The sequence below is a fragment of the Styela clava genome, chromosome 4, assembly GCF_964204865.1.
Source record: "Styela clava chromosome 4, kaStyClav1.hap1.2, whole genome shotgun sequence".
NCBI classification, from domain to species: Eukaryota; Metazoa; Chordata; class Ascidiacea; order Stolidobranchia; family Styelidae; genus Styela; species Styela clava.
Window position 1 is genome coordinate 5,835,526 of NC_135253.1, and position 14,216 is coordinate 5,849,741.

General features: G+C 35.8%; 2 protein-coding genes across 3 annotated transcripts in view; both read left to right on the top strand.

The window, feature by feature from the left end:
* The window catches only part of LOC120326032 (kin of IRRE-like protein 1), a 41,576-nt gene extending 38,905 nt beyond the window's left edge, over positions 1-2,671 (top strand). The window contains exon 14 of one of the 2 annotated variants that reach the window (XM_039392239.2): positions 102-2,671. In XM_039392239.2, the coding sequence (XP_039248173.2) occupies positions 102-850 (749 nt within the window). In that variant the 3' untranslated portion in view covers positions 851-2,671. The remainder of the gene's footprint in view (positions 1-101) is intronic. The other variant, XM_039392240.2, reaches the window with a different exon arrangement.
* A 3,096-nt stretch (positions 2,672-5,767) lies between these two features.
* On the top strand, positions 5,768-14,011 carry LOC120326932 (nephrin-like). The gene is made up of 10 exons (XM_039393288.2): positions 5,768-5,959; positions 9,450-9,641; positions 9,737-9,895; positions 10,174-10,305; positions 10,428-10,634; positions 10,973-11,107; positions 11,312-11,500; positions 11,755-11,885; positions 12,473-12,614; positions 13,085-14,011. Exons 1-10 carry the CDS (start codon positions 5,899-5,901, stop codon positions 13,414-13,416), a joined length of 1,680 nt encoding a protein of 559 aa, XP_039249222.2. The 5' UTR covers positions 5,768-5,898; the 3' UTR covers positions 13,417-14,011.
* Positions 14,012-14,216: the final 205 nt, after the last annotated feature.

A 14,216-nucleotide genomic window follows, 5' to 3' on the forward strand; every position in this document is an offset into this window, starting at 1 on the left:
TATATTTCATCGATAATCATTTCATTGGACATGGAGATATTTATTAAATTAAACAATTATTACTTATTTATTGTTTATCATAATCCCTTTATTATTTCTAGAAGCAAACTCCTGGAACAGGCATGAAAAACAGTCACCCGAATCTTCTCCGGCACGAAGCACACGCGATGATTACTCGAGGGGTGGAATTGTGACGTCACTGCCAATAACGTCATCACCCATGGGTGCATTCGAGCGTGCTGCATCACCATATGGAAGCAGTGACGTAGCTTCAGACGGTGGGTACCTGAAGTACAACTTGCAGCCAATGCAGCCTTACACCCAATACCCAATGCATCAATTTACACCCAGTGGGGTAGTGGAGTTACCCCCGATGGGTACAGGAAGGGCGATGTCTCCTGTAAATATGTACGGTATGCAACACCAATATCCTACGACGTACTACCAACACCATCAAGGACCTCCATCTTCGTCTTCCGGATACAGGGGCCCAGCGCAATATGGAGTTCAACGTCCTCGAGCAGGATCAAATGCTCCCTCTGTCATAAGCTCACACAGAAGTGTGACTCCTTCACCTGCCTATGCACAACTTTTAGGACGCAGTACACCGGTGTCTGTACTCGGCGACAGAGCAATGTATACGGTTCCTATGAACTCTCAAGGGCAAGCTCCGATTCGACGCACGTCTTCCCAATCATCTTTAGAACAACCGCCATCATCAGTTGCCACTCATGATCAATACGAAAACCCTACTAAAATGAGCCAACTCTCATCTAGAATGAGTTTGGCTTCAAGGTCGTCAGAAGTTTTGAATAAGCCGATGACGGCGAGAATGGCAACGCACGTATGATCAGAATCCCTATCTTACGCAGCAATGGGTCGCGTATGGAAATATTGATGTAATTAATACGAAGAGAGAAGAATGTTTCAATTATGACGTATGCGGTTACGACACAGACAGTAACTACGTGAACGAAAGAATAAACTGAAAATGAGGAAAAATCGGTTCTTACGATGCCTCATTTTTTCTTTTCAAATAAACGCGTGTGTTGATGAAGACCTGTCATTGGTCAAGTTTTCTACAAATAATACTGTTCCATGGATCCTAACTTTTTAGTTGTTCTTCTTTCATACCTTCTTTTGCACTGTTCAAATATCATTATCGTTTTTCACGGTACAGTATCCTTTTACAACTAAATGAATTTTGTACGTTAGAACTGTGAATGTGTGTGTGCTTAATATCCTAAAATATTTAGCAGCATAACACGATGGAAACATTTGAAAATCGTAAACAGTCTCCCATTCTGAGGTATAAGTAAATGCAATTCAGTTAGAATATTATTGCATAACAGGCAACACTGTTAAAATATTCGATAAATATTTTTTTACAATAAACCATTGTCCGATATTCTAATCTATACCATTGTCTTATGGCTCGTTTAAATAATAATTTTGTTCACGTGTTTAATGATACAATTACGTTTTACAAAGGTGCTGCTGACAATATTTATCACATCATGTTGAAAATATCTTATTTTGATTTTTATCATTTTTATTCTTGAGAAAAATACAAAAAAATAGCCACATTTTATTTGACTAATTTCTTAAAATTTTTAGTCGCACTGTCATGTTACTTTTTTGTCGCGCGGTATCGCCATTAAGCTGATATTTTCTACTATTTATTTCCATTGCATGAATTATGAAACCAAACATGCTGATCCAACAATTGGTTTTCACCAGATAATGATCGCGGCATTCTGTAGCTGAGTTTATTCAGATTCAGAAAGTAGTTCTTCTAATAAGTGGATATTCACTATAGTATTGGTTGGGTTGCATTTTGTCTCTATCCCCTGTTGAAACTTGTTTAAGATAATACGAGTCGATACAAGATAATCCAATTTACTCTAAAATGCCGGCAACTGCACAAAATTAATTATTTCGAGCAAAAAGAAAATGTCTCATTCTGAAACTCTTGAGCAGTATCCACATAGATTGATTATGACCGGATATGTCCTTTTAGTGCGATAACACAAAGCCTGCAACTATTATCTATTGTTGATAAATACAATTTATCCCGGGCGCTTCGAATGTTGTAGTAACACCTTATAATCGAACCATTTCTCATGTGATATAATCATTGTTACGTTATCTTGAGCACAATCAAAAATACATTTTCTTAATTAAGATGTAATTCATGTTTAATATTTATGTCACAAAATCCACATCATTGTGAACTACTACCACTCGAATAATAATTTATCTAACAAGCGTATCTGCCTCGTGGAGTGGCACCATTACTAAGCCACGCCACAGAATTTCATCTTCATGTCATCTGTGTGCGAAATTATTTTTGATATCATTATTTATTACAGAAAACCTATACCTGTTTTACCAATTATGGCAGGCTTTTGAAACGTGGTGCAAGACGAGCAGCCCGGTCCTATCCATCCTTATAACTGAATTCTTTGCAATGTTTGTGACTGACAGTTTAGTTTAGTTTAAATAATATTTTGTTGTGGTGCTTCCATATTCTATTAATTCGTTTGTTTGGAAGATACTTATAGTTACATTTTCTAAATTCTTTCTTCAATATTTTATTATAATTACTGAATTGATTTATATTAGTATGAGTATACTTTTAAAAATAAATTGATTGGGATTAAAAAATTTACTTGATGTGCTTTATTACCAGTTTCAAAGGGTTGGGCAAAGCTAGTTGCATTGGGCCTCAATCTACTGGTATTTTAGGGCTGGGAATGGTTAATCGGTTAACCGATTTTAGATGGTTACCGTTTATGATTTATTTCAACCGTTAACTGACATCTCAGATACAATACCTCATCTTTATAATGTACAATTGTTTCAAAAATTATTACGTCATCGCAAATTTATCTTCTGTGACGTTTTAATTCAAAAGAATATCATCAGCTGTATTGGTAAGAACCCAATAAATGTGGAAAATAGTTAAAGTACCAAGATTGCTGATTATGAAAATTTGACACTGATAATTTCAGAAACAGTTTTCGGTCGAAGTAAATTGTTAACGATTTTATTGCAAAATCGTATATTTGATGTCATCCAACAAGTGCGCAGTTGATGCTGTTTTTATTCAGGATATCTCAAAGTGAATTTCACATCGAACACTGAAAATTTGTCACATAAATGACATTTAATAACAGAATCGGGTTTTACTATAATACTTCCATATGTCCGAACCACGCTGCATATATATCTATTGCGGTAGAGCGATCATAAAACTATCTCGATTCGTGAATAATTTTGAGAGATACCGGGATAAGATTACGCTGAATTGTTATGTAACCAGTGTGACGTAACAAACTGAAATTATGAATTATTACGTCAAATGTCACCGGTTAATTTTACCCGGTTAACGGTTAAAGTGTTTTCTCTGAAATTCCCAGCCCTAATATTCGAATCTAAAACGTCCGTATTGCATTTCGTTTGTCATGTGCTGTTGTTCTAGCACAGCGTTTCCCAACCTTTTTTGGTCGCGGACTATTTTTTCACCGACGAAAACCTTTGCAGACTCAACGTGCGTTTATTGCAACCGTACTCTGTCTGAAGAAATAATAAAACCAAATACAACAGAATTTCAAAATTGGAAATTCGCCGCAACTACGCGTTTGTTAAAGAGCCGACTTTTTTAGTGTATAAATGGACTTTTTTGTCGCACAATATTCAATCCATGACGACGAATTTTTCCTTATACCTAACTTCAGAATATAAATTGGCAGACAAACTAATTATAGAGTTGTTATACATGCGAATGAAGGCCAAGTAAAAGTGAAATGTCTGTTTTATTATTATTCAATTAAGTCATCTAAGCAACGGAACTATAACATGCACAAGTGACCCCCCCTCATGCATAACAACTTCTTTAATTTGTTTATCCCCCAAATTATTGGTGAAGGTGGGAGGAATAAGGGGCATCATTATCGGAAACTCGTCTCGGCCAGCAGAAAGTTAGACACGTCCCTACACCCTGGGTCTTGAAACTCTCCAGTTCCAAACTCCGAGAATGAAATCCCGATAACAAATATTTGCTGTATATCTCAAATAGAACGTTAAATGCTGTTGTTGTCATAAACCTGTTCTATTTTAATTTAATTGTGTTCGTGGTCACTCGAGGTTGCGTCGACTTATAACAAGATGAAAGCATTACTTCTTTAAAATTCCACGGCCATCTGCGAACATAATAATGTGAGAATACATTGTCCCATTAAATTTAGTTTTGATACATATTTTTTTGCGTTATCTTGCGAATGACAATCAGTGGACACAAAAATACGTGGTGCCCGATTATATTTTGTTTTGATTCGTATTTTTGTGAATACGACAAATCTGAGCTGTCCGTAAAACACTTACGGCGCTCCAGTACTGTACCTACTAATGTGGAAGCAGTAAAGCAAAGAATCTTAAGGGAAAATGCCCTGATACACGTATACTACAGTAACACCCGAAATTTTGCGATTTGCAATGTCTAAAAGAGCGTTTTTAATTTGAAACAAAAGTTATGGTGTTCTCCGTTTTATTTCTAGTATTTTGTATTGTCGCTTTACAATTTAGCAAATTTAGGTTGTCACCATTGACACACACCAGATAAAAATGATTCCCCGTTGTTCGAGCAGGCGAGAAACACCACTTAGGTATCTATCTATCCATGCGCGTGCCGACTCGTGTTTTTGTCGGAAATCCGCAAGTGAGTTGTGAAATCCAATCGTGTGATTAAGCGACTCGCAAGTGACCTGTCGCGTCACCTGTTACCAAATTTTCGAATAGTAAATTGCTATTTATTAAATAAATTCTAACGTAAATAGTTTGGCTGATGGTTAAGTTTCGCAAAAACGTTTGCGGCCCGTTGTGAATTTCCGGCTCGTTGCGGACTCATTCAAACGCTCCGCGGACTCATTTGAGACCGCGGACTTGGGTTGGGAAACACTGTTCTAGCATCTAACACCTATACATCGTCTTTTAGTAACTGATATTAATATCTCTTTGAAACTGAACTATTGCCTTTAATAGCTATAGCCTGGGTTGGTAATCAAGTATGCTGCAGTCAGGAAAACGATCTAACCTTCAAATTTAATAAAAATCTTATTGTCGTTATTTTTCGAAGCAGGAGTGGTGAATATTAAGCGTTCGCCAAGCGAACTTTTGCTATTTCGGAAAGTTGAAAACAGTAGTTCTAGACGTATAAGCAAGTTATTGTCCAGCGATTTTTCCTATCAAAAATGTGACATGTAAAATATGGAAAACTGTAGATCAAGTCCATCGTCTCTATGATAGTCCAGTAAGCCTTGATCGGATGAGGGTATTCAAATAACAATCAGGGCCATATTTCTATTCCTGTTTCCTAATAACGCTTAAAGCGCACAACGCTGTCAGGTTCGATAGGCAGCGCAGGAGTTCAATCTCAAGGTATGCATACTTTCAGTCTTCCACTAAGGCCTATATTACTATGGAAATCTCAGTAGTGGATAACTTAACCAAATATTAGTAAGGAGCGAACACTATTACTACATTTTGCTAACATATTTTTAGTTCAAATTGCAATAAACAGACTCAGCTTTATTAAAGATCTTTACTTCGGGCTGATATCGAAAAGTTTGACATAATTTGAAACAAGCGAAAATCATTGAGTCGTAAAAACCTAGTGATACTATATGTAAGTAAATAATAAATACATGTTCTGGGCGATACACAGATTTAAACATGTTCGTAAATTGTCAACCATGCGTCATCAGCAGCCAATAGCCAATCTTCACAGAGAGGCCTGTTTACAGCTCAGATTTGTAACGAAAAATTCTTGGTCATCTATTTGTTCTCGGTATCTTCATTGCTGATTAAAATTACAGATTTTAGGTTGCATGGTTGAAGATGCTGAGAAAGTATATATTGTATTTTGTTGTAATCTATATAAATATATGGAATGAAATAGGTAAGATGATTTACAATTTTTAATATGATTCAGTTGATTTATATTGATATTACTCACATGAAATACAGCTGATAATTATCGCTCTTTGGCATATATATTATCAAACAGTTGAATACTTTTTTAAATTTCCATAAAAAATCATAATACTCTAAAAATCTTCGGAATAACAAATTCTTGGGGTTCGAATTATATTGTTTTCAAGCAGCAGTCATCTATTGTATGTGCAGCTCATTTTATTAAGAGGGATAAGAATGAGTACGTGTGCTTAATTTTTAAAAACGCCGGTGTACATATATGATCTAGTATATCGTCACACTAATAAAAAAATTGCCTAAGTCACTTTTTGTCGATTTTGAGATTTTGGTATCGCTGGATTCGTTGGGGAAAGATCTATCTTTCTATGTTATTTAAACATTCATATCTGGTATAAATCAGCCGCTAGGGGGCAAAAACGAATCTGCCTATCTCAGGAAGTGGACTTGGGCAGATTTTGGTTTTGCCTAAACTGACTATAATTGAGATAGGCACATTTAAACACGCCTGTCCGCATCCAATTTTTGTACGTTCTGGTGTCGTTACGGCACTCTTCGACTAGCAACGCTTTCTGGTTCAAGTAGGGTGTACTGCAATATATATTTATTTCAACATCTGGACGCTACCGGCAAGTAATTGTAGTGGTCGAATATTAACAGTATGGAGTCCAGGAAGCTGAGAAACTATGCTCTACTTGGAAATGCTTCTGCAAATGATTGTGTCACACGTGGTAAGTTATTGAACGCCAAAAAATGCGGATTTATACGGCGATAGTAGCGAGCGATCTTAATATGTATTCGTATTTAATTTTCACAGATGAGGTGAATGAAGTTGGAAGTTTTATAGAGCTTCAGCTCGATGGTTGCGAGGGGGATTACGATGCATATTTATATAGTGAAAGTGGCTATTTACCGTTCCACGAAATACTGGATATTGATGTAAGTCTCGATAATCTGGACACGACGAGTATTTCGAACAATACCAATGAAGGCTCTACAAGATCAGATGGCACTATTGAAACCTATGACGAGCCCTCACCTAACCGAGAAAAGAGACCAGTGCACGATAAATGGAAACAAAATAAAGGAAAAATCAGGCGCCTCCGTGGAAAATCATATAGAAACTGGAAAGGAAAGAATGTGCCCAATCGTCAACCAGGGCCACCATGTAGATCTGCATTCTGTAGCAAAGTCAAAACTCGCCAGTGTAACGTTGTAGATGAAGATCAAAGACTTGCTATGTTCATTAAATTTTGGTCTATGACGACTTGGAATGAACGCAAAATATTCATAAATACTCTGGTTGGGACACATGAGGTTAAACAACAAAGATCTTCCGGTGTATCTAGGAGAAAATCTTCATATGTTTACAAACTAAAGCTTTCGAATGGTTCTGAGCTGCCAGTCTGCAAAGAAATGTTTGCTTCCACGTTTGGGATGCCTTGCAGAACTTTGTGGTATCTTGGATTAAAGATAAAACCTCTTCTAACCAAACAGCTGTTGTTCAGGCAGGTCCGAAAAGTGGAAAGTGTGTAAAAGTAAGTGAAAGGGATAGAGAGTTTATAAAAGAGTGGCTCAGCACACTACCAACTGTAGACTCGCATTATTGCAGAAAATTGCCAAGTTACAGAAACATAAAATTTTTGTATCCAGGCACCACAATATCTGCCCTCCACAGACATTACCAAAATGTTGCAGAGGAAGAAAACAGGAGGGTCGTTAGTGAAGCTTATTTCAACGAGATTTTCCACAGATATAAATACTCAGTTTTCATTCCCCGAAAGGATCAGTGTGATAAGTGTGTAGGTTACAAACATGGTAACATGAGTACAGTTGAGTATAACTTGCATATCAAACTGAAGGATGATGCTAGAAAAGAAAAAATAACCGACAAAGATTCTGCAAGTGCAAATAAATCCGTTTGGACGATGGATCTACAGGCCGTGCTTTTATGTCCTAAAACGAGAGCTAGTACCTCATATTACAGAACTAAGCTACAGGTACACAATTTCACCTTATATGATACGAAATCAAAAGCAGGTTACTGCTACGTCTGGAATGAAACTGAAGGCAATCTTTCTAGTGAAGTATTTGCTTACTTGCAGTTTGAGCATTTTAAGCGAATCATTTGTAATAATCCCGAGCTGAAGCATATCATAGTTTGGAGCGATGGATGTGGTTACCAAAATAGGAATAGCACGGTAGCCAATGCATATTCTAGTCTGGCAAGAACTTACAACATAGATATAGAGCAAAAATTTTTGGTGGCTGGACATACACAAATGGAATGTGACTCGATGCACAGCGTCATTGAACGAAAGATCGTAGGCGACATTTTTTCTGAAAGAGATTTGATCGTACTTATGGAATCCGCAAGAATCCATCCATCACCCTATCATGTTCGCCAAATGAGGCACACTGATTTCAAAAGAATGAATCAATTGTTCCTTCAAAGCATTAGACCCGGAAAAAGAGTAGGAGATCCCAGAGTGCATGATTTGCGTGCCCTGAAGTACGAAAGTGATGGTAGTATTCGTTACAAGCTTTCGTTTGAGAAAGCAATTTGGAAAGCGCTACCACACCGTGTACAGAATGTTCAAAGTCAATGGGTGCCAATGTTCAGATCTCGTATTCCAGTTTGTGCAAGGAAATTTAATGATCTTCAAGAAATGAAATCAATTATGCCAATTGACTGTCATCCTTTTTATGACAACCTTCCTCACGAGTAGATTATACAAACTTAAATGAAGTATACTACTATAAATTCATGATTACAGTTGTTTGTTTATGTTGATGTTTTAGGTTCAAAAGAGGTATTTATGTTTTGATTCTATTATATTGTTTGTTGCTTGAGTTGTGAAATTTTACATTCCTTGTATCAATTGAATACAATTCATCTGGCCTGTGGGCTGACATCTATTCTTATGATCATCAAAGCCAAATTATGATTAAGGAGGAATATCGAATTTTTGACTTGGCTTTCGTGTCATATTAATTTAATGGAAGTCACTCTCTCATTATTTGCCGAATGGACTTTTACAAAGTATATAGGTCAAGCGAATGTACAGAGAAAATATAGGGCGAAGATGTGAATAATATTGCCTAACTCAGGGTGCGGGAATAAAAAAATGCCTAAGTCAATTTTAGCGCATATAAAATAGAATTTGGAAGTTATAGATATCTTAAAATAATTAAAAATTTGATAAGATAAATCTAGATAAATTTTTTTTGAAATAGATTGAAAAATGGGAAAGTTATGAAGTTTTTTTTAATTTACTCAAAATGTTAAAATTTGACGTAGGCAATTTTTTTATTAGTCTGACGATATGTAACAAGAGCTATAACTAAGTTTAAGGAGCAGGCCTTAAATAAACACGCCTCATTAAATAATATCAACTAATCAAACGATAAATCCATTTTACCCTTTATTACATATTTTATCTTCGGTGGATATCCAGGTTCGGAAATTTTGTGCAGTCTTTCTGACACCGGAAATTGTAATTGTGTGAAAGTTTCGTCGAATCCAATAGATACAAGCGCGGTTTTTGAAAACTCTGTGACACTGATTTGTAGAGTCGAGGGGGTGATTGGTGAAGAGGTACAATGGACAAAAGGAGGATTTGCTCTTGGCACAGTTTCAACTATTCCCGGTACTCTTAAATTTTACAATCGATAATTTTGTGAATCTTTTCTTACTGAGAAGTCATTTGCTCGGAATATTGTCAAAAAATGTCTTATCAATCAGGATATCCAAGATATTCAATGAATGACAAGACTGGGAATAGTCTATCTGGAAATTATGATCTCACAATTACAAACGTACAGCTGGAAGATGAAGATGTTTATCAATGTCAAGTTACTAATTGTAATGTTCAATCTTCAAATGCCATGCTGGTTGTACTGGGTGAGTGTAGCCTTTTGGTACTCACGAATAAAAACAATATTAAATTTAGAATAAATTTTTTAAATCAAAAAAGTCGACTCGATTCGACTGAATATAAATAAAGTAGACCCTTTTTCAACTACTGAACTTAATTTATTCTGAATTAATTATTATTTTGGAAAAATTTTGAAGTTTTACCCATGTCTGCATTTCGTAATTTATATTAACCCTGTTTATACACTCCTTAGCACCCGAATAGCTAATGCCGACTTATGTCTTTTTATTTTATGATTCTTCAGTTCCACCTCATGGCCCTATTGTAATTGACGAAGCACCTGATGGAGAATATAGGGTCATCGTTGAAGAGACTATCTTGATCAGATGCGAAGCATGGAATGCTAAGCCAGCAGCTGATGTATCTTGGTTCAAAGGTAAAGATTGTCGATTAAACTGTACTACAAAACATGTGCACTGTCTGAGGCAAAAGATTTTTCGATGAAACACTTTCCTTGTGCTAGCTAGATGAAATTTACTTCTCAATGTTATTGTCCAGGTAACGATCAAATCATCGTCGGCGTTGAAAAACAAATATATCCACCGAAATCATCTTTATATAACAGCAGTGCAACTCTATCATTAACTCCAAATCTGACAGAAGATAGAGAAGTTTATACCTGTATTATGAATAACGACGCTTTGATAGCTGAAGATCCTGCTGTTATACCGGCACAGAAGAAAGATATAACTTTGGTTGTATTAGGTAAGCATGATCGCCACGATATATATAAGCAGTTGCTTGCATATCACTGATTTTTGCTCGAGACGAAATACTTCAAAAAAAGATTATTCAGATATTCCAAATTAGATAAAATCTAGATTAAGAATTGTTCAAATGAAAAATTTTCATACGCATGCATTAAAAAACGTATTTATTTAAATATGAACAGTTCACAAGTTTGAGACTCGATTCAACTTACATTTTAGCAAATATGGAAGTTGTAAACAAGCAATAAATCTACAAAATATCGTTAAAATTCTGGAAATTTATTGTTTTTTGTGCTAATTCCGAGTATTCGTTAAGTTTTACTATTATCTCAGTACCGCCGATTGGACCAACTATTGAAGATTACGATCCCTCGATAGGAACAATAACGGTTGCAGAAGGAGTACCAATTACCATAACATGTAGAGCGGAAAACGGAAAACCTACTCCCAACATAACATGGTATCGAGGTACAAAATAAATTATCAATGAAAGAATTTCCATAGAGTTTTATGTGACGTTATATGTGACAGAGTTTTAGATACGTTAGCCTGGGTGTCATGCTTTTCTTTATACATTACAAAACAATACCAAATAGCAACAGGCAACTATAGAATTTCTTTGTCTTACGTAGTATTGAATTACTGATATAAGTAAATGTAACAATCATTCAGGTGGCATCGCTCTGACCACGAACGTCGATGTTGAAACCAGCCCGTCCGACTCGTACGGAAGACGTAACGTTACAGCCTATATGCAGATGGTAGGAAACATTACCAATGACAACATACGATTTACGTGTGCTGTGTGGAACGAAGCTCTAGCGGCATCAAGCACGTCTTCATTTATTTTGGAGGTTACAAGTAAGCGGGATATTTCCATGCTGAATATATTTTGGGTTACTTAACCAGTTATAACAACTGACAACACCTACTATCGAATACATATCACATCATCAGAGTACTTTTCGGGTATCGCGCCAATAAGGAATACTCAAAATACTATGCAGAACTGTAGACCCATAAACCGTAGTTATGACCTATGATTCTATACAATCTATAGAGTCCTTAGACACACAGTAAATATATCATAATCCGGTTCATCTATTTTTATTCAGCTCCTTTGGGCCCAGTTGCTATCATTGGAATAATAGTTGCTATTGCTGTAATAATTCTGCTGTTGTTACTGCTTGTATACATTCTTTGCAAGAAAAGAAAAACAAAGAAGAATGTCACAGATGAAAATACGGTAGACTTATTCAAATAATTATCACTGATCGGTATTAAGAGTTGCACGCATAACATCATCTTTGTTTATTGATTTTGAGTACAAATCGTGGCACTTGCACTGCTGCCGTAGTATTTGGCATATATACATCAAACTCAATATATCTCTTGCACCTAACAGTATATATATATATATATTAAAATTTATTAACATTTATAATTTTTTTAATTTCAAAATCGCACTTCGGTAACTCGTTTCAACACATCATTGATTATATCGTAATGAGTAACTAATATATTCACAAAATTTAATATTGTGCAATATGATGTCAGAAAATGACACATACATTCAATTATTTGACACAAATATTATCATGTTTGTAGTTGTTGTCTTATTATGTTTTATCCCGAAATTTACCGAAGTCGAAATAATGTTACCACCACATGGGGTTTCAATCATGATGGCGTAAGTTACTGTCGCACACGTAAAGTTATCCGCAATGTTGTTTGTTCCCACTTAATTGTGTGTTTCCCTCTTGCCGTAATGTGCACTGAATCCATTTAGGTCAGAGTTTCATTAACAAATGCTTTTTTGTTATCTGATTACAGGTGGTACCACAATTGGAAATTTCACCACCAACTGATACAGAAAGCACTTCATCAACTAGCGAAGACAATAGTTCTCAACTTCCAATGAAAAAAGAAATCAGTCTGGATTTAGTTGAGCCTGTGTCAGATGATTCGCTACATGGTACAGTATATTAAATTTAATCTAGCTTGACCATACAAATCTGTGTAGTTTATTTTTTTTCGATTGAGGTAATTTGAGCAATTTAGTATATATATCAGATCAAATTCAGAGAATTAGTTGTCGCCACAATGTTGGCTGGGCCTTATTTGAGTTGTCCCACGAACTGTCATTTTAGGCTGAGAATAGAGTCTTCCAATACCCCTATTGGTCTATGGCGGGCAAGCAAACGCTTTTCTTTATATTGAAGTTGTCGACTGGACTTACGTAACTAAATTTTGAGAATAAGAAGATGCATTGAATCAATTAAATTGACCTGACCACCTCTTTTTGTTAATATTCTCCATGTTGCTTGCCCACGTTAACGAAATATAACATTAAAGAAATATAGGTTTGACATTGAAGGCTGTTTTATATTATGTTATATCATTGATGATGAAAAATGATGCAGTTCTAATGCATTTCATATTTAGGTGCAATCAACATAGCATACGATGACATTGGAACGGCAGACTCAGGAAGCACTAGTCTTCCTCCCTTCTCAGAATCCTCGGAATCTTCGTCTACAACGTCAATGGATGAGGAAGACATCGAGGAACCTGAACTACCAGAAGGAGACATATTTTCTATATCGTCATCCTTACAACGATCAGAGCGTGGTTCTCCTGTCGATCTGTTGGATGAATTAGAGATTCTAAGCGTATCAACTCCGCGAGGAGACAGTTGGGCCAGACCATCAGAAAACAGCCCATTTTCAAAATATCTGATGCAAAGCCAATCAGAAGGAATGATAACTATTGTATAGTTTCACGTGTCAAAGTCCACGAACTTGTTATTAGAAAGGGACAGAATTTCAAATTCTATTATCAGAAGTCTTTGTTTAAAAAGCATGGATGGATGGCGTTATACATAAGCAAACATATTTGCTGTGCGTCGAGTGTCTTAAGAATATGTTCAAATTCTAGGGTCAAAGTCAAACTTCAGCCATTAACAAAGTATGCCCATCAAGTAAACATAAATGGTCGGTAATTAATCCGCCATTGCTTCAAAAAATAAAATTTATAAAATGACACAAACAAAGGCGCTGAACACTAAAACAGTCAGCAATGTTTAATTCGCAAATGTGTTTTACTTGACAATAAGTCTAGGTCCAGGAGATCAAGATTTGGATATGCGGCTAAGACAGAGATAGGGATCTTCAAGTTAACGATTAATGCTAAATGTTTGTTTTACCAGTCTTTGGCAAATATTGCTCCTATATATATTTAATCCAATTGTTTTTATAATCACGTCAGTTGATTGGCGAGGCATTCCATAAATAGTGTGTGATAGAGACATACGTGCTATTGTTTTATCCTAGTTTGAATTTGTATAACTTCTTCCACATTAGTCGAATATGATATCAGAAAATAGTGTTCCAAGTATGATTCGTCAACTTCGGGCATATTGAAGGCAATTTGAGTTAGATATCAAACATAAAGACGCGATCATTCAGAAGATACTTACTTATAACAATTTCCAGTCAGTCTCGAGGGTCGCTATTCCATATGGTAAATAGTAAAATAGAAATATTTACGAATATGTAGCATATGTTCAGATCATGTT

Coding starts and splice junctions, on each gene's coding strand:
- LOC120326932 (XM_039393288.2), top strand. CDS start 5,899: ATGCTGAGAAAGTATATATTGTATTTTGTTGTAATCTATATAAATATA. Junction 9,896..10,173: donor TGCCATGCTGGTTGTACTGG/GTGAGTGTAGCC, acceptor ATGATTCTTCAG/TTCCACCTCATGGCCCTATT. Junction 11,501..11,754: donor ATTTATTTTGGAGGTTACAA/GTAAGCGGGATA, acceptor ATTTTTATTCAG/CTCCTTTGGGCCCAGTTGCT.